This window comes from Nannospalax galili, unplaced genomic scaffold, assembly GCF_000622305.1.
Source record: "Nannospalax galili isolate Female #2095 unplaced genomic scaffold, S.galili_v1.0 scaffold241, whole genome shotgun sequence".
Classification (NCBI taxonomy): Eukaryota; Metazoa; Chordata; class Mammalia; order Rodentia; family Spalacidae; genus Nannospalax; species Nannospalax galili.
Genome location: NW_008345602.1, coordinates 642,435 through 662,811, shown reverse-complemented (window position 1 = coordinate 662,811; position 20,377 = coordinate 642,435). Strand labels below are relative to the sequence as shown.

Below are 20,377 nucleotides of genomic sequence, written 5' to 3'. Positions count from 1 at the left end.
GCATTGCACAACACCGGTAGGTGCACTTACCTACATGCAGGCAATACACACATACACATAAAATAAAAATAATAAATAAAAAAATTTTAAATATATATATTCCCTTTGTCATTAATGCATATTTAATCAATCCCAAATTAATTTATGCAGTAGAGAATTGTGCTGTTTAGCTTTTGCCCACTTGACACTAAAACTAGAGTCACTTGGGAAGAGGGACCCTCAGTTGAGGAATTTCTTCCATCACACTGTGGGCATGTCTGTGAGACATTTTCCTTTTTGGGACGGGGGGTATTTTTTTGAGACAGGGTCTCCCTGTAGCCCCAGCTGGCCTGAAACTCACCATGTAGACCAGGCTGGCCTTGAGCTCACAGAGATCCACCTGCTTCTGGGATTAAAGGTGTGCACTACCATACCCAGCTCAAGACATTTTTCTTAAACGTTAATTGATATAAGAGGGCCCAGCTCTCTGTGGATGGTGCCATCCTTGGGCAGGAGGGCCTGGGTTGTATGAGGAGGGTACCTGAGCAAGCCGAGGGGAACAAGCCAGTAAGCAGATTCTTCCATGGTCTCTGCTTCAGCTCCTGCCTCTAGGTTCCTGCCTGATTTCTCCAAGTGATGGATTATGATCTGGGAGTTATAAACTGGAATAAACGCTTTCCTCCTCAAAGCTGATTTAGTCAATGTTTTATTACAGAAACAGGAAACCTTACTAGGACAAGAACTATTACAGTTGCACAAGTGCATGTGCACATACCCACATTTGGCATCTCTTTCCTTCAAATCACCCCAAAGGAAAACTGCTGAATTCATAAATCTGAGCCCAGTGCAGTTCAGCTCCTATCCCCAGGTCAGCTTTGTAACTGTCGGAAGTGTGAGTGCTGAGAACATTAGGAAAGGAGGAGCAGTAGGCTGAACTAATGATAGCTGGCTTTTTTCCCCTCATAATTTTCAGTATTGTTTCCTGAAAAATCATTTTTTTATGAACTTAGAAATAAAACCAAATCACCCAGAACATCTGGGACAAGGCCATGTGCTTTGTATCATTTGTCCAGAAAGTGGGACATGGAGAGATGGCATTCCCTGAACCTTCTCATCTTCTCTTTTAAACTTGTCTTCTTCAAGCATAGGAATCCCTCCGTGTGGTCTTGATTGGTTTCCTCCCAGGTTTCTTTCTTCTCCATGTGTGTGTGTGTGTGTGTGTGTGTGTGTGTGTGTGTGTGTGTGTGTGTGTGTCTGTGTGTCTGTGTGTGTCTGTGTGTGTGTCTGTGTCTGTGTGTGTGTCCATAAAAGCTAGAGAAGGCTTGGGGAGCTCTCCTAGAGCTGACGTCCTGTGATCCCATTTTAAAGTGAGGAAATCAAGGCTCAGACATGATCACACCACCTGGGCACTAGAAGGGATCTTCAGAGACAGCTAATCCATCTATTGCACCAATCCCTTAAAAGAAAGAGTTAAAGTTTGCGGTTGGTGGAACTAGAATCTGAGCCTGCTCAACTACCACCAGTATTCTTCCTAATCTACCTCTGAGCCTTCTTAGAGTCACCCTGCGGATGTATAGGAAGGAAGCTCCCAAATGGTGTCCTGAGTCCACTGCTGGGGCTGAGGATGGTCGTTGGCCTGGCTGAAGGCCTCTCCCATTAAGGAGATTGTTGGACTTTACATTCTCTAGTTTGGGAAGTGACCCTCCCAGGTGAGCTTGGCTGCACACCCCCCAGGCTGGAAGTTCTTTACAGTACCCTCTAACTCTAACTCCTCTAACTCTAACTCTAACTCTAACTCTAACTCTGGAGACTTCTGTATGTACTGCCTCTCCTAATCCCAGGTCCCTGATACTAGATGTGGGACTTGTTGGTATAGAAACAATAGAAATAAGAAATAAACCAAACATTGTAAACAAGATAGACAACACTTCACTGAAACTGTTGCTCAAGAGCACATGAGAGCCAGCACTGACCAAAGAGTTGACCAGGCTGTTCAGTGATCCAAGGAGGAGGCAAGCATTTCATTTAGATGTGCTATTCTGGGAATTTTCCATTAGTCATGGACACGGATTCAAAAGACGTCTTTCTTTTTATGCATCAACACCCTAGCCTTGTATTTTATGGGCTCTCAGGCGTGTATTGTCCCAGGGACTGCTGAGGTACCCTTGCAGCTGGCATCATTAACGTGTAGAGTACAAACATCCTGAGCCTCTAGTTGGTATAGACCTCATGACAGAGCTGAGGTACTTGAGTTGCTGCAGTGACTTGTCCTAAATCTGATGTTTCCAAACTTTCTTGAGACCAAGGTAAAGCACATTCACTTTCAAGCTGTAAGTTCTGACTGAGGTCACTCACCAGAGCCCCTTCAGTCAGGGCATCAGGGTGACAACTGTGAACCTCCCAACTGCTTCCCAGCACTTGGCTGACATTTCTGTTCTTTACAATAAAAGGGAGTGCTGTGTTACTCAACTTTAAGCAAGCTTGATAGAAAACTTTAATTACCAAACACAATTCCCTATTATTCATCATGCTTTACCTTTGATTGCTTTCAGCCACTCCACACAGCAGCTCTTTTGTCTCTCTCATAAAAACCCTTGTCTAGCTAAATGTTGAAAAAATAGCATCTTTTTTTTTCTAGCCAGCCTACACTCATCTGGGGTGAATTGATTAGAAGCACAGCTTATCATTAGTAATATAAGTTGGAAGGTCTGCTGCTCTTCAACAGAGTGCTTTTGTGGCTGCTCCTTTGCACTTTTATTTTTATATTTCTTTGACATAAACGCCAAAAATTTACCTGAAGTTGCTGGTGTAATACGGGGATGTTTCATGGAACACCTGAATTCAGGCAATTTACAAATCAGGAAATGAGTATGTAATACCTTTTAAATTTACTTAGGACACCAAGTTATTATTCATAAGTCTCTAACACTAGGTTTGAACATATGAACTACATTGAATTGATAACAAAACTGTTTTGTTTATGACTTATAGGTACACTTTGGGAACTACTTAGGTATCAATGTATATCAAGACACTTTAAAATATATAGAATAAAATTTAACTAAGTAGATGCACCTTGTGAGGTTTGTCTGTTTGTTCTACAAGTAGACAAAGGGTGGATGGATGGATACCTGTATTTAAATGGAAATTCTAGTATTGATTAGAATTCAATTCTCTTTTCATTGCCCTATACTAATTAATTGTGCCCACACAGCTCTGAATTTTGCTAAAGTATTTGAGTTTCTGCATTATTTTGTGAGTTTTAGTTTCAAAGTCATTAAACTGTGTTATTCATACAGGTTGTAGATTTCATATGAACATCTTGTTAAGGGAAGATTTCAGAGAATCTGTAACAATTCTTATTGTTTTTTCTTCTTTTAAGAATATTTATCTATAACTAATCTATAGTTTATTTCTGGAATTTCCCATATAATTTTAAGACTGAGATTCATAGGAGTTTGAAATCGTACCTCATGGCAGGGGTAGGGGTGGGGTTGCTAACATGCATAAAATCCTTGGACTAAGGAGATTAATGGGAGGGAGTCCTAGCCTGAGGATGCATTTGGTTGCCAGGGAACCCAACCAGAATTGTGATTAAATGAGCTTCTAGGAGAGGGGAAGGGGTTGATAAAGCAGTAGTCAATGATGTAATCAATCATGCCTATATAATGAAGCATCTTTAAAAAGGCCTAAGTTTTTTAATGTTCCAGATAACTGAAGGCATTGAGTTTTCTGGAAGGTGGTATGCCCACAGGGCAGGGAAGTTCTGTGTCTCTTCTCCTGGCCTGTGTATCATCTCTACCTGGCTATTCATCTGTGTGTTCTCTTGTGATGTCCTTAAAGTTTGTGATCTAGCAAACTAGTTGAATCCAAAGAGAGGGACATGAGAATCCTGATTTGAAGAGGGCAGGCCAGAAGCAAGGCCAGTACCCAGGCCTCATGATTGGCATCTGAAGCAGTTTTGTGGGACTGAGACCTCAGCTGGGGAATCTGAACATTTCCTAATAGTGACCATGTTCTTGTGCTTACATAACTACAAGGCTCAACAAACAAGGGAATCAGGATTAGAAATGTCATAAAAAGACTCTTGGGGCTAGAGAGATGGCTCAGGTTAAAAGCACTTGGTGTGCTTCCAGAGGACATGAGTTTGGTTCCCAACACCCACATGGGGTAGCTTATAACCCCCTGTTACTCCAGCTGTAGGGGATGTAGTGCCCTCTCTGGCCTCTTCAGGTATCTGCACTCTTGTGTATATACACACACCACAGAGTTAAAAATAAAATTTTATTTTAAAAGATGCTTGATTAGATAAACTTGAGCATGTCTTAACTAGAAATACCGGAACAATGAAAAGCATTAGACAGCATAGTTGCCCTATAACATGGCACCTGTATCAAAGTAATAGCATATTAGTTAGATACAGTGGTCTACACCTGTAGTATCTTTACTTGGGAAACGAAGGCAGGAGAATTGCAAGGTTGAAGCCACTGGATTCACTGGGGAGACCCTGTCTAAAAAAACAAACAAAGGTTATTTTTCCTGTTAAAATTATGAAAGTTGTGTCAACAGAGAAGAGTGTTTATTATAAAATTTACCTTTAAAAGTATTTATAAGCTGGATGCTGTGGCGCATGCCTTTAATCCCAGCACTTGGGAGGCAGAGGCAGGTGGATCTCTGTGAGTTCAAGGCCAGCCTGGTCTACATAGTGAATTCCAGGACAGCTGGTGCTATAGGGAGACTGTCTCCAAAAGACCAAAATAATAATAATAATAATAATAATAATAATCTAAAGTGTTTATTTGTGTGTCTGAGTATATGTATGTGTACCAGATGTGTGCAGGTGCCTACACAGGAAATGGAGATATAGAAGGTTATGAGTCACTTCATGTAGGTGCTGGGAACTGAACCAGGATCCTCTGCAAGCGCAACAACCATTCTTAATCGCTGAACCATCTCTCCAACCATCAAAAATTTATCCTATAAAGAGTACTTATAAGAAAAATACAAACCTATGTAAACTATAAAATATGTAAAAGGTCTCTGCTATAGACAAAGTACTAGGTGATCTAGTTATAGCCTGCAGCCTATTGTGATGGGTTTTTGGACTGGGGATGGAGCTTAGTGATAGAGCACTTTCTTGTATACATGAACCCTGGAGTTGATCTTTATCTCTACAATAGGAGGGAGGGAAGGAGAAAGTATAGTAAAGAAAGCTTATAATGATGAACATTTTTCTTTCCCATAGTATTCTTTGATAATTTACTATTACAATAATAAAACCGATAAGGAAGAAATAAAAACAAGCCAGGCATGGTGGTACATGCCTTTAATCCCAGCACCTGGAAGGCAAAAGCAGGTGGACCTCTGTGAGGCCAGCCTGGTCTATATAGTTCCAGGCCAGCTGGGGCTACACAGCTACACAGGGTTTCATTTGATGAGAACCTGCATCAAAAACCAAAAGCACAAACTAAACAAAAGAAATGAAAATAAAAGCTTTCATATGAGGAATACTTTTAAACATTTTTAATGAGTGCTTTCTACTTGCTACCTTTTGGGTTTTGTAAGTCTAAATTTTAGATTTGTGAGAGATGATCTAAACATCTTTTCTTGTCATTAAAATTTGCATTTTTCAGTATTTTTCCATCCAGATCTATGCAAGAGAGCTAAAAGTGTTTCCTCTTCTGTTTTTTTTAGGCATTGTCATTGGAGTCTTGGTTCGTGAATACAGTGAGCTCTCCAACCTGGATAAATTCTACTTTGCTTTTCCTGGAGAAATTCTAATGAGGATGCTAAAGCTCGTTATTCTGCCATTGATTATATCAAGCATGATCACAGGTACCCATATTCTCTGATTATTTAAGGAGACTGGGAGAACCTAGGTTGTTCTTTACTAATTATGGAGAAGCTGAAATGCATTAGGTGCATCAGACACACGTGCTATCACACACATGCAGAGTCCTCACTTGAAAAGTGTGTGTTTCCTTGCATTGAAATGTTGCATTCTTCTCAAAGGAGCATTGCCTCATTGTGTTGTTCTCCTTCTAGCACTGTCGACCCACAGCTTGTATCTTCATTTGTCCAGTATGTGATATCTTGTGAGGAAGATGCTCTCTTCAAACTGATCATAAGTGAATCTCTATCTAGGACACAGAAGGGACGAAATGAGTATTTGGTCAGTGAAATGTCAGCTATTGTCCTCGGGGGGAAAAATGTGGTTGTCAGTTTTGATCATGTTTTTAGTAGCCTGCTCCTTTGGTCCCCAACTTCAGCTCTCCTGCCCACTAACCTCAAGGCAGCGCCCTGAGGGTCCCTGTCCAGCTGACTCCTCACCTACTTCATCTCCTCCACTGAGTTCAGCGCTAGCTCCATATCCGCCCAGCAAATCTGCCACAGCATCAGCAGGCAAGTGCTATGGCAAAGGTTTAACTGGAGTTTGCAGCATCATATTTTAGGACAGTATTTTAAAATCTGCACTTGTGTTATGGTTCTATTTGGAAATGGTTTTTCTCTTACACAAATTGAGGTTAATTTGGTTTACAAAAAAATGTCATTTATCTGTGTCTGATATGTTGCTCTGTCATTTGGTAGTTTCTGGTACTGATCTTAATTTTGGCAGTTGGTAAGATGTGGCGTGACGTTTCTCACTAATCAGCTAGAAAGTCAAGGTATTATGTAACTATGCAATTAGAAGTCTTGACATTCCCTCTTCTAAGACTTTCTTCTCCACTACCACTGTAAAGGCCTGATCTGTGCTGAGTTCTGACACTAGGCATGGTGATCCCAGGGGTGTCAGGATTTGGTGTTTGAGCAAATGCATTGTTTGAAGAGCTGCCACGGTTGCCAAACTCCAGTCAGACCAGGGTCCCATGAGAACACCATTCCTAAGTGGTCTTGGTGTTCTTGGATTATTAGAAACCTAAAAAGAACACCCGGCTACTTTTATTTATAAATTTAATTGTTTTGAAATTCCGTTTCTTTCAAGCCTAATAGCTTGAGGGTGGGAGGTGGGAGGAATGGTGGAGCAGAAAATCATTTAATTTGTCCTATATGTTTGTTTAAATCATTGAAAGTATCGGAAAATTGGAAGATTTCACATAAATACCCAGATTTCTAGCATTTCTGAAGAAAATCAAATCCGCAAAAATACTGGACATTGTTCTCCCACACCAAAGCGTTCTAGAGTGAGGAGACAACCACTCAATTTAGAAGGAGCAGATGCATTTAAGGAAGCCCAAGTCACCACTGCTCCTCATTGTCCATATCTCATCCCTGTAGTCCTTTTCATTTCCTGCCTGGCTCTGTAGGCCTTGCAGTTATAACTCTTAGAATTTTCTCCCTATCCAAGATTCTTAAAGCATTTCTTGTAGCCCTTTAGACAAGATGAAATCTTGAGCTTCTCCCATAAGAAAAATATTCACAATTGTACATATAAATATTTTGCCTGTATCTGTACAAAGTCCATAAGCTGTGTGATGAGTAACACTATTCAATTACTCAGTTTATGGGGAAAGTAAAGAATGGGCAGCAAACTCCAAACTCATATAGTAAGCCAAGGCTTAGAGGAAAAGGTAAAAATACATGCATGGATATACTAATTCTATAATGCTAGATGTTTGGAAATATGTGTCATTCTTGGCAGTCAATAACTAGTAAGATATTTGCTGTCTGGAAGTTTTGTGTATATCTCAATCTTGAAAATAACATAGGAAAATAATTTACAGCTCTCAGCATTCCATTGATAAAGCCTGGCACCAACCCAGCAGGAGCTAGAGAGAGAGAAAGCACTCCTCAAAGTAGTGCCATGAGAGGTCAAAGAGTCTAGGGACCATAAACAAAATTGGGGGTGGGAGGATGATACCATGTTCATGGGGTTTTTTTGGTCTTTTTGAGACAGGGTCTCCCTGTAGCTCTAGCTGTCCTGGATTCACCATGGAGACCGGCTGGCCTCGAACTCACAGAGATCCGCCTGCCTCTGCCTCCCGAGTGCTGGGATTAAAGGCATGCGCCACCACGCCCGGCCCATGTTTGTTTTTTAAATTGTCAGATTAATGGTTAAAGTGTTGACAGAGATGAGGGAAATACATTCATTCATACCTTTCAGTGACTTTATAAATTTGAACAAAGCATTCTGGAAGGCAGTTGGAATATGTCCTGATATTTCCATCTAGCAATCCATAACAGAATTTATCATAAAGAAGCATATTTATAGGCAGAGACATATTCTAAGACATGCGTATAGAATTTTCATGACAGTGCTTTCATAATGGTGATAAGCACTGTAAATGTAGTTACACAGCTAAGTTAAGACGACTCTGCAGTTATGGAAGACCTGCTTGGATACGTACTGAATGGCAGCCGAGAATGTTCTCAGTACAGCATAGAGCAAAAGGAGGAAACAAATCACACCATCCAGATTTATTAGAATGTATATGCATGTTTAAAGGTTGGCTCAAGAGGCTGGAGTGATGACTCAATGCTTAAGCGCCCTGGCTGCTCTTGCAGAGGACCTGAATTCGATTCCCAGCACCCACATGGCAATTAACAACCGTCTGTAACTCCAGTTCCAGGGGATCTGATGCTCTCTTCTGACCTCTGCAGGCATTGCATGACACAGATGCACTAACATACACAGAGGCAATACATTGATACACATAAAAAATAAAGATAATAAATAATTTTTAAAAGGTGGCTCAAAACTGAAAGGTTGACAATCTTCTAATCCAAATAGAAAGAAAATGTGTCTTATTGTGCTTTCTTTATGTTTTCAAGGTGTGCATGTGTTATTTTTGTTCATGTGCCTGTCTTGTTTTATATTTTCTTTTTCCTTTTGTTTGTCCTCTTGTGACTTCACACTTTGCCTTTGGTATTCCCCTGTTTGCCTCTTTCCAACTCTGCTACCTGTCCCTGCCAGCTCAGTACCACCCTTACCTTGGCATGCTGTTCCTTCACCTAAAGTCTGCGCTCATCTTCGACCTTCTCACCTAGATGATGGCTGTGGAAAATATAAGATTACTGCTTGCCAGCAAAATTCTTCACCAGTAGCTTGGTCCATGCATTTGTGGAAGCTGGGAGGGTTGAGTGAGTTTCCTAGAAATGTGTGAAGTAGAGACAGAAGTTCAGCTACAAATCAGACCTGACTAATAACCTGAGCTGCTTCCTGCATAGCTTTTGCCAAATTAGCAGGAAAAACCAAAAAACAAAGCAAATCCAAAACCAATCTACCATCAAATCCCCTGATGACACAAAAATGCTTATTTTATGGTTGTATTTCTTTTTAACCTCAAGTATCCTTTATGTGACATGCAGTTAGGAAATCATGTTAATCAGGGAAACTTGAATTTAGACTTGATGTAAAACAGTATTGAGTGGTTATTAATCATTTTGTTAGAGGTGAAAATGGTATATGACTGTGTAAACAAAATACCCTTATTTTTAAATGCATATGGAGAGATAGATGAAATGACATATCTCAAATTTGCTTTAGAATATGAAGGAGGGTGGCACAGTATAATCAAGGTATTTTCAGAGATAGGGAGTCACGAAAAGCCAGAATTCTTACCTTGACTTACATCCTGAAGGAAGCTCACCTTCCTACCATGGCGAGGAAGGTTTTCTACCTTTTGGTTCCTAAGCTATGTGTATATCAAACCACCAGAGAAGTGGTGCAGAAAATGACTGCGGAAGCCCTGGAACAGGTCTCCACAGACCATGAGTTTAAATCTGGGTCACATTTTCTTCAATACATTAGGTCTGATAGCTGGAGTCTCTCAGCACCAACACAAGAACAGATCAACCGTTGCCAACCCTGTGCATCTTTTCTGAGTGATCTCAGCCACTCAGACCTGGCTGTGCACCAGTGAGCACAGCTGTGCCTCCTGATGTCTGTTGTGGCTGCCTCTGCACTCGGATGCTGACAAGGCGCCCCTTCACTCCCTCATCCTAAGTAGGAACAAGAGCTCAGCTCTCCATAGTATGGGTGACAACCCAGCATTGCCAAGGACTTGGGAGTAACTGGAAGTACTGAGACAATAGTGGTGACATCCAGCCGCTTCCACAAAGGTCTCTTCTAGGCCCAATCTTCTCTACAGGGACTCCCTTCTGGCTATTGTCAACCTGCCTCCAGGATGGCAGGGAAACTTATGCCAACACAAGAAAATGTTTCAACACTGCTGCACCTCCAGCCTAGCTCCTGCCTCGGATTCTAAGAAGGAAAGGCTTCACCACCACGCAGTCTTCCTGTCTCAGGTGTGTCCCAGATGTGTCCTCTTCCTGTAATACATGTCACTGGGGAATAGCCACTTCAGAGAAAGCCTCCTTTGCAGCCATGAGGGCGTGGTTTTTGCTTTGACTCTCATCAAAGGACATAACTCAAACCCACCAGCCTATAAACACTGGGGAAGGCCTAGGTCAGGGTGGGTCAGATAGGTGGTTGCTTCCATGCACATTTCCTCCTACCTGCAAGGAGAAGTGCATGCCTAACCATTTCCTGCAAATGCCTGTGGCATACAACAGCACATGTGGCAACTCAAGACTCATCCCTGGTTTATGACTCAGGCCATTCTGAGTTTACACCAAGCCAAGAAAACTTACTCTTTTCCTTCCATAGCCTTTCCAGGCTACTGTGTGTGAATCCCAGGGCTGAATCTGTGTCCTAAGCAAGTGATGTCACCAAACATGAGAAGTCAGTAAAAACTATCTTCCATTGGTCACCAACTTAGCAGCCCCTTAATAGCACTGGTTGAATGACTGCATAAACATCTGTGAGGAGCGTCTCCAAAAATACTTCAGCTTTGCCTTTGGAAGATTTAAAAAACCATTGCTGTAGATTTTATGGTTATTACTCCAGCTTCTATATTAGGATTTCAAGTTTTTTCAAGTTTGACCTATACAGTTAAAAGAAGAGGTTTTCTATTATTTTTTAACAACAACAAAACCAAAAAACTAAAGCCTTGTACAACCTCAGATCTAAGCCAGGTATGGCAGCTCATGCCTGAAATCCCATCACTTTGATGGGTGGAGGCAAGAGGATCAGGAGTTCAAGGACAACCTTAGCTACATAATGAATTTGGAGCCAACCTGGGCTACATGAAACCCTGTATCAAAAAACCAAAATAAATAATTAATAAATTATTTAATTAGTGCCTTGAAAAAGAAGTTGCAGAACAGAGTATGGAAGAAAATAAAGTGAAGTGGGTCAAGGAATTTTAAGACCCTCGCTTTTTAAATTGAAGTCTGCAAGGCATAGCATATTGGGTTGCATGGACTGGTGAAGGCATTCTTTTAAGGCTACACATTTATGTATTATTCATAGACTGCTGTGTACCTGGAAACAATCCCACAGCCAGTAGAAAGAACCATGCCATGCACCCCTCTGAAGCAGGGTTCAGTTTTAATCTCCAAACATTTGTTAAGCACAACCACATGAAAAACTGACAATAAAAGCTTTTTTAAGAGAATGAGTCCTGCCGAGCGTGGTGACACACACCTTTAATTCCAGCACTTGGGAGGCAGAGGCAGGTGGATCTCTGTGAGTTCAAGACCAGCCTGGTCTACATAGCGAGTTCTAGGCCAGCTGGGGCTACAGGGAGGCCCTATCTCAAAAAGACCAAAAAAAAAAATAATAAAATAAAGTAAAATAAAATAAAAATAATAAAATAGAGTGAGTCCTGACAGCCACATTTGGTGAACTCAGTGCCTTCTGATAGCCCAGTATAGTTGTTCCCATATTATAAGTAAGAAGATGTAAGACTTGAAGATGCATGCATCTCTTAGTTGAACAACTTGGTGCTAATCACAAGCCATTGGTTGTGAATTCTCATGTGGATGAGAACTTTGATGTCAGCCAAAGGAAAACTGTGTGGCTATTTTCCTAGAGACTTCAGTACTTTATTACTCAGCTTAGTTTTTATGAAACTGCTCTTTCGAGATAATTTAGAAACTGAAAACCCCGTGCTGGTGAAGGCAAGGATGCAGCCTAACACCGTGAAGCTTGGGACTAACATCCGGAACCAGTGGGCTCGTTCTGCATTTGGAATGCCTGCTTTTCCTTTTCCAGCCTTGTATGGGAACGCGGAAAACAAGGAGCGTCAGCACCTATCCAGGCCTGTCTCCAACATTCCCCAGAGATCAAGAGCATAGCTTTGAAGACAGAGGAATTGCTGTATTAATTTGATTCCTACAACGTGTTTTCCTCAAGGAAAAGGGGCACATACTGTAAAGGCAGTAGAATTCCCATGAGTGCCACTTGCACAGTGACAAAATGAAAAAGGGCAGGAGATGAACAGTCTCCTGAGGCATTGGGTCAAGAGTGAAAACCACAAGTGAGCTGGCCTAATGTTGAAATTGGTACTAGAAGGTTTCAGTGTTCTATTTGACTGTAAGAAACCCCCTAAAGAGGGCAAAAAAATGTCAGGATTTTAATGACAGCTGGGGCTACAGGGAAACCCTGTCTCAAAAAGACCAAAAAAAAAAAAAAAGTGAAAAGGAAGAAGCCACAGCGTCTTGGGAGATCAGTGAGAATTATTGACTGGAGTCCTGGAAATATGGGAGGGGAGGAGTAAAATGGGAGAACGAGCATAGGCTTCGCATAACTCACTAAGGGGTCTGACAAGCCTGTAGGCTCAGGAAGAAAGTTACAGCAGTGACTCCCACCTGTACTATTCTCCACAAATGGACACCCAAGCAAGCTCCTATTGGGAAAAAGCCCATCACAGAGAAGCAGGAGAGTTATACATGAAGCCACACTGCCTGGCTTTAAACCCTGATTCTGCCACTCACGAACTATGAAACCTTGGATATACCAGGTATACCCAACTCTAAAATAGGCATACAATAGTGTGTCCAAGTGCTTCTAGAGTGCTACATACTTTTTTATTTACTCATTTTAGTCAGAAGTTTCTAGAAGGTCCATGAATTGGCACCAGAAGTTACAGTGATCAGTATTAGGATTCAGTTAAACACATGTAAAGGCACTGAAGGCTGTCATTCCAGAAATGCAACCAATATTAAAAGACTTACTCCATCAACAGCTTATAAAGTTCAGCAGTGTACAAAGAGTTCTGCCTAGGCGCCTGAGCTACCAATTTTACAGAATTAGAAGCAGCAAAAGGGAAAAAAGTACAGTTGTATTAGGAGGCAATGATCATCTCACTGAGCTCTATGCTGGCTGCTAATGTGAAAATATGGATACGGACTTTGGAAGGAAACACTTGAGTTCCCCAGATCCTCTGCACTGTGTTGAATTCTTTCATTGAATACTAAACTTCCTAAAGATCTTGTAGAGTCTTCTGAACAGTTGGTTCCCAATTACCAATACCACTACACTCTGTGATACTGAAAAAGAAATTCAAACAGCACCAGCTGCTGAAGATCCAAGAGACTACCCACTGTTTGGGGTGGAGAGGTGTGCATGTGGTTGTGGGTGTACATGCCTGTGCATGTATAGAGAGGCCAAAGGTTAATGTCAGGTATCTTCCTCTATCACTCTCAACCCTCTTTATTTTTACGTACTTGTTTTTTGAGACAGAGTTTCTCATCGAACCTGGGACTTGCCATTTACCCTAGACTGGCTGACCAACAAGCCTCCAGGATCCACCTGTCTTCCCCAACCCCAGTGTTGGGGTTACAGTCATATGGCACCACAGCCAGATTTTCTCATGAGTGCTAGGGATCCAAACTCAGGTCCTCATGCCAACAAAGCAAACATTTACCCACTGAGCCATCTCCCAGGACTTATTCACTGTTTCTTGACATGCTCTGAGTCATTAAACATGGACCAGTTGACAGAGGCTGCCAAGTGACCTTTCATTAACTCTCCCCAAGGACTGGTTATTTTGCTAAGCCCACAGAATAGTGTAGAGTGATAATGGAACCTATTTTAAAGGAGTTCTTTTGTACAAATGTCTTTAAAAATGAAGATGTCACCATTGAAGCATGCACAGAAAATACATTCTATATATTCCCCTCTACCTCTTCTCTTCCCTTTTACCACCCCAGGGGTATTAGTCCTGACTGTTGAGATTTTCCAGCGCACTGGATTAACAAAACGAGATCACATCCAGCCTTGTTTTCCCTAGAGAATAAAACAAAATTCATAGTTTTAAAATCGGAAACTTGTTTACTCTTTGTAGCAACTCTAAGAAGTAGAAAAGCAGGTGGGCCTTATCTCCATCTTTGGAGATAAAGAAACAGGCAATTGGAACAAGATTAAGCCACTTGCCAAGATTACACAGATCATAGGGTAACAATGGGGACAGATGAATTTCATTCTAGAATATTCTGCCCCCCAGAAGCTGGAACCTCAAAGAGGAATCTGGGGGTAAGCAACCATACATAAATAATTATGTTAAATAACCATTCTCACACATGTATGCATGTGTGCATGTATGTATATCTTGACTTATGGATCTTACAGTCTAATGAGAAAGGCAAGTGTTAATGAGTCCTTTAATTTTTTTTTTTTTTTTTTTGGTCTTTTTGAGACAGTGTCTCCCTGTATCCCCAGCTGGCCTGGAACTCACTATATGGACCAGGCTGGCCTCGAACTCACAGAGGTCCACCAGTATCTGCCTCCCAAGTGCTGGGACTAAAGGTGCGCACCACCACACCCGGCGATTATTTTTTTAGTGAAACATTATAGGTAGAGAATGCCAAGCATGGAAGCCTTGGTGCTCAGAGAAGGCCTAAGGAAACCAAATGAAGAGTGGGGGAAAGCAGCTGGATAGAAAGAAGAGTATGTGTGAAGGCTTTGAGGAAGGGAGCAGCTTGGTCTACTACAGAAGGCTGGGATGTCGGGAGAGGGATGATGAGATGGACAGATAGATGCACATGTGGACTGGAAAGGCAGGTGTCTGCAGAGTCTCATCTTCCAGGATAACGACTTCCTATTTTTATCTTCCATGCCATTGGAGAGTTATACTGGAGTGTGAAGTTATTTAACATGTTTATTAAAATATATCTTTAATGCCTATGTAATGAAGGAAGGAGGGAGGAAAGGGGGAGGAGTGGATATGTCAGTACTTACCAAGCACCTTCCATTGCTCAGTGATAGACATTACTGACCATTCGTTCCATAGTAATGGAGGCTAATCACGAAGTACAAGTTAAGTCTTGGTAATGTACGCATGTTGTAGATGGCAGTCCTGATCTTCACAACAGCTGTACAAGCTGAAGTTGTTGAGTTTGCTCCTCACCATCACCTTTACAGAAGTATAGGCATTTAAAAACCACTGCATATATGAGGAAATTGAGTCTGGGAATGGAATCCATGCTTATTTCTCTCTATGCATGTGGCCTCTCTGCTGGTGACAAAGAGCTAGAGTCACCCACATGGTGGTAACTCCTGTATACCTCTGAGCTTGCATGTTATGTGCATTCAGAACTGTGGAGCATTGTCAAATCCCTGACTCCAGTGACAGAGTTAGTCTTGGCACCTTGGCTGTAAGGTACAGAGATTGTCATGAAAACTTGGTCCTCCAGTGGGTGGCAGCTTCATTGGAGAGCTCTTTGAGGAGTCTTTTGCCCTTGGATGTTTATTTTTAAAGCCTGCTGTTGTTGAGCCCAGCCTGCTTCCTTTGTAGTGTTGTTATAAAAAGTTCAGATGATTGCTGCTCTGGCCAGGAGCCAACGTCCCCACTTGCTCATCAGAGCCTCCTCCTGAGGTGAATAAAGCAGGTGCTTTTTCCTAAAATAAAGAGCCAGCAGGTACCCTAACTTCTAAGGACAAACTTGAGTTCTATCCCTGTTTCCAGGCCACAGCCCAGCCTCAAAACTGTCCCTGGTTTTGAAGGGTGAGCCTGCCCTGCTAGTAACTGGAACCCTGGCATCTTTTTCTGCTTAGTTCATGCCTCCTGATCACCTCTTCTGGTGACACCTCAGGCTCCTGTAAAAACTCTACTCTAGGGCTTCACAAAGCATCTTGTTATTAAGTGGGATGAGGAAAATCAAATTTAAAATGTCTAATCTGCCACAGATAACGCACCTTTGTAAATGATAATAAAAGTGAATTACCTGGAAAAATGATATAGAAATACAACAAAATACTAGCCTTAGCTTTTAATGACCATATTCAACAGACTGGAAATTACTGTCCAGCTGCTACAAATGTTTTCTGCATATCTTCATTTCTATGCAGACCCTTTGCACCTGCTTTGCGATGTTTGAGCACACAGACACCCCGCCCCCACCCCATGTGTCAGCTCCCACAGTGCAGTCATCAGTGCCTTGGAGCAATGAGTGGACTGTACAGGGAAATGGTTTCCTAAACCAATCCTGAGAGCAGGAAATAGGCAGAGAGTCAATTCCAGGATGAAGCACAGCAGTGTTTCACCCCAGGACACTGAAAAGGGCATGCTATCCTGCCTCTAGTGTCTAATGCCCAGGTTATGGTATCATGTATGGTAAATATTAATCAGCTTGCCAATGATTTCTTAACAGGAGCAATAGCACTCCCATGGCAACAAAAGTTGATTTGAGGTGGATAGAGAACAGGCATCTTACTGTCTTATGCAACAAAGCACATTTAGGCTGGGTGTGGTGGCGCACACCTTCAATCTACACTTGGGAGGCAGAGGCAGGAGGATCTCTTGTGAGTTCAAGTCCTGCCTGGTCTACAAAGTGAGTTCCAGGTCAGCTGGGGCTACAGGAAGACGCTGTCTCAAAAAGACCAAAAAAAAAAAAAAAAAAGGCGCATTTAAACAGATAAGTGCTTTGTAGTATTAAAATTCTATGGAAGGAGCTGGAAAGATGGCTCAGCAGCTAAGAGCACTTGCTGTTCTTCCAGAGGACCTGGGTTTGATTCCTGGAACCCACATGGTAGCTAACAACCATCTGTAACTCCAGTTCCAGGGGCTCTGACACCCTATTGTGGCCTTTGTAGGCATTGCACACACATGGTGCACTCATATACATATAGATAAAATAACTCGAACATAAAATAAAAATGATAAATACTTTCAAAATCTTTTGGAAGTAGTAATTAGGAAAACAAATGTCTGAAAGACTCTCAAGAGAGGGGACTGCAATGAAGAAAAACAAGCTGAGAGATACTGAGAGGCTAACATGTTCTTACATGGCCATTTTATTGGTGACAAGTATTTTCATTGGCTACTCTGGGACTGAACCTCCCCATCGTCATCACCACCACCACCACCACCACCATCATCATCATCATCATCATCATCATCATCATCATCATCTGTAGGTGAGGGGTGTATACTATCCAGACAGACATTTTCATAATCATTCAATTCTGTAATAGTTTTGTGATAGTTTTGAAGATTAAGCTGTTTTCTCTATGTTCCCTCCCTCTGTAGTGGTCACCACTCCTAACCCCCAATGATGCATTGTAAGTCTTCCAAAAGCCTAGATTTAAGGACTCTTCTACCATCCCTGTTTCATGACTACATTGGTAGAGAATAAACCATGTAGAGAGTAAGATGGTTGGTTTTAGCAAAAAATTTTTTGCCTGTCTGGGAAGATCGAAGGACTGAGGCAGATGAGAGAAACAGGAAACCAAGTTCTTCTGAGAGTGAGTACAAGACAGTTGGTCCAGCTGAGAGGACGTGGCTAGCTGCTTGGATGGATTTGCTTAAGATTTTCCACTACGAATCTCATTATTAGGAAGCCTTTTATTGTCATCTGAGTCCTGAAGTACAAGCTGAGGCACAGCTCATGGACAAATCATTAAGACAAATTAAGATGTATTAACATATGCTAGAAACAAATACTCATGTACATTTAATTTATTTCATTGCTGGAAGAAAGTCCTGAGAGGGCACCAAACACATACCCCAGAATGGTTTAGTAGGTTTCCCGTGGAGCCAGCATTTGGTAGCATTTTATTAACCAGAGACTGCTTCAAGTTGACAGAAAAACAGAGTATCAGTATTATATGAGATCAAGTGAATTAGTTATGTTTCTCATCATTGCAAACTAATACCTGATGGAACCATCTTAAGGGAGGGAAGATTTCTTTTGGTTCACAGTTTCAGAGGGATTAGTCCATGCTTGCTTTGTTTTATATGCTTGCATAGACCATCCTAGTGGTTTCACCTCATGGAAAGAAGCAGAGAGAGAAAGGGAAGAGGCAGAGAAAAAATGGTCCCAAAGAACCAGTGACCTACTACTTCTAATTGGGCCCTACCTCTTAAGTTTCTAGAACACCCCCAAATAGCACTGCTAGCACCTGGAGACCAAGGGCCCAACACATGAGCCTGTCAGGGTTGATATTCAAGGTATAACATCAGGGTTATGGGTGCTTATGCAGGTCATGGTTACATGGGATTCTGCTAAAGTAGAGACTTTCTTGGTTTTCCTTTTTGTGGAGGTCCATTTTTTTTCAGTGCCAGAGATCAAACTCAGGGGCTCCCACATGCTAAGTAAGTGCTCTGCATCTGAGCTACAGCCCCAACCCTCTTGTTTCTTTCTAATCCACCATTATATTTTTTATTTTATTTTTTCTGTGCCCATGTGGAGGGAGGCATGCTCATTTGTACATGGAGGTCAGAGGTCAACATCAGATGTCTTTCTCTTTTGCTCTCCATCTTATGTTTTGAGGTAGGGTCCCCCACTGAACTTGGAACTCACCTTTTTGGCCAGATTTGTTGTCCAGCAAGCCCCAAGGCCTATCTACCCCCGCCCCAGTACTGGGGTTACAGATGTGTGCCACCACACCTAGCTTTTATGTGGTATTAGAGATCTGAACTATGTTCCTCATCCTCTCATAGCAAACACAACTCACTGATACATCTCTCGAGCCCAACCTACCATTTTTTTTACAAATAATTATTATAATTGCTTTTCAAAATAAATGGGGCTAGAGTGATGGCTCAGCAGTTAAAAGCATTGGCTGCTCTTGAAGAGGACCCAGGTTTGATTTTCAGCATCCACATGACAGCTAACAACCCTCCATAACTTCAGTTCCAGAGGATCCAGTGCCCTCTTCTGGCCTCCATAAACATTGCACACATGTGATGCACTTACCTACATGCAGGCAAAACACACATAAAAATAAATGTAAAAGCCACACACACACACAAAAGAAAATAGCATGCACAAGGCCTATGCAAGCTCAAACTAGACAAAATCCAAGCATAGACATGGGGAAGTGGGTAAGAAATCCCAACCCAATGTAAGGAGAACTATTGGCAAATGGTGCCTTCTGGGAGGGGGAAAGACAGTGTCTTATAGGGACTCTTGATAGGCCCAGTGGATGGACTATACTGAAGGACATTTGGCAACACATATCAGACTCTATAGGCTGCAATATATTTTTTATTTATTTATTTATTTATTTAATGTGTGTGTATACACACACACACATTAAATTGGGTGGGGAGTGTGGGAGAATGTGGATGGGGAGGGGATCTAAATACCATGAAAATGAGAGCTGGAGAGATGACTCAGCAGTTAAGAGCACTGATGGCTCTTCCAGAGGACCTGGGTTCGATTCCTAACACCCACATGGCAGCTAACCACCTTCTTTAATTCCAATTCCAGGGGATCCATTGTCCTCTCCTGACCTCTGTGGGAATTGCATGACATGGATGCACTTACATACAGACAGGCAATGCACTCATACACATAAAATAAAAATAATAAATATGGAAAATAAATACCATCAACTTATATTGCATGAAAAATCACAAAAGTTTGATTAAAACTAGATTTAAAAAATAGCTCTTTTTCCCTGGGCCCGCACGACCGGCAGGTCTCTCTTCAACCCACAGGCTTCTCTCCCAGGGGTAAGTCAAATGCGCCCTCCAGAGCCTTGACTCCCCCAGCCTCATTCACCCTCCCATCTCCCCCAGCGGTCTCTCCTCCTAGCCTGGGTCCTGTCCCATTCTCTTGGTGCCCCAGACACCTGGAGAACCACCACTCCTTCCTGATCCCTTGCATCCAGACCAATTCAGTTCCTTCTCAAGTCCCCAGGAGCACTGCTCTGGGCCTGGACCAGCCCTCACCTCCCTCTAGTTCCCTGGGCCTGCACGACTTCCCAGCTTCTTTCCTGGGCACAGGGGCTGACCATTCCTCTTCCTGATCCTTTGCAAACAGACCAACCCAGCTCCTCAGTACAGTCCCCAGGAGCACTTGGGCCCACTTCCCACCCCCATCTTCCTTTGCATCTCTGGGTGGCATGGCCACCAGCTGCCCTAGACCAGCATCTTTCCTGGGCCAGGCTCCCAGGCCAGTCCAATTCCCCAATTCCTGAGTCCAAAACCTTTCCCATAAGGATCCAGACCTTAGGAGAAAGCCTGAGAGCATTTGATCCTCATCTGACCTGGACCTCTGTGGGAACTTCTGAGACAAAAGCAATCTGGCTCCTCCAATATAAAATCAAAAGAGAGAACTGGAAACTTAGAGGAACCAGCTTTTCATGACCAAAAAGTAAACCACAAAG

The 20,377-nt window shown here is 42.2% G+C and overlaps 1 protein-coding gene across 1 annotated transcript in view; it reads left to right on the top strand.

The window, feature by feature from the left end:
* Positions 1 to 20,377, top strand: part of Slc1a1 (solute carrier family 1 member 1) — a 114,607-nt gene that overhangs the window by 58,253 nt on the left and 35,977 nt on the right. Inside the window, exon 2 of the mRNA XM_008841680.2 lies at positions 5,674 to 5,814. Within this exon, the coding sequence (XP_008839902.1) occupies positions 5,674 to 5,814 (141 nt within the window). The remainder of the gene's footprint in view (positions 1 to 5,673; positions 5,815 to 20,377) is intronic.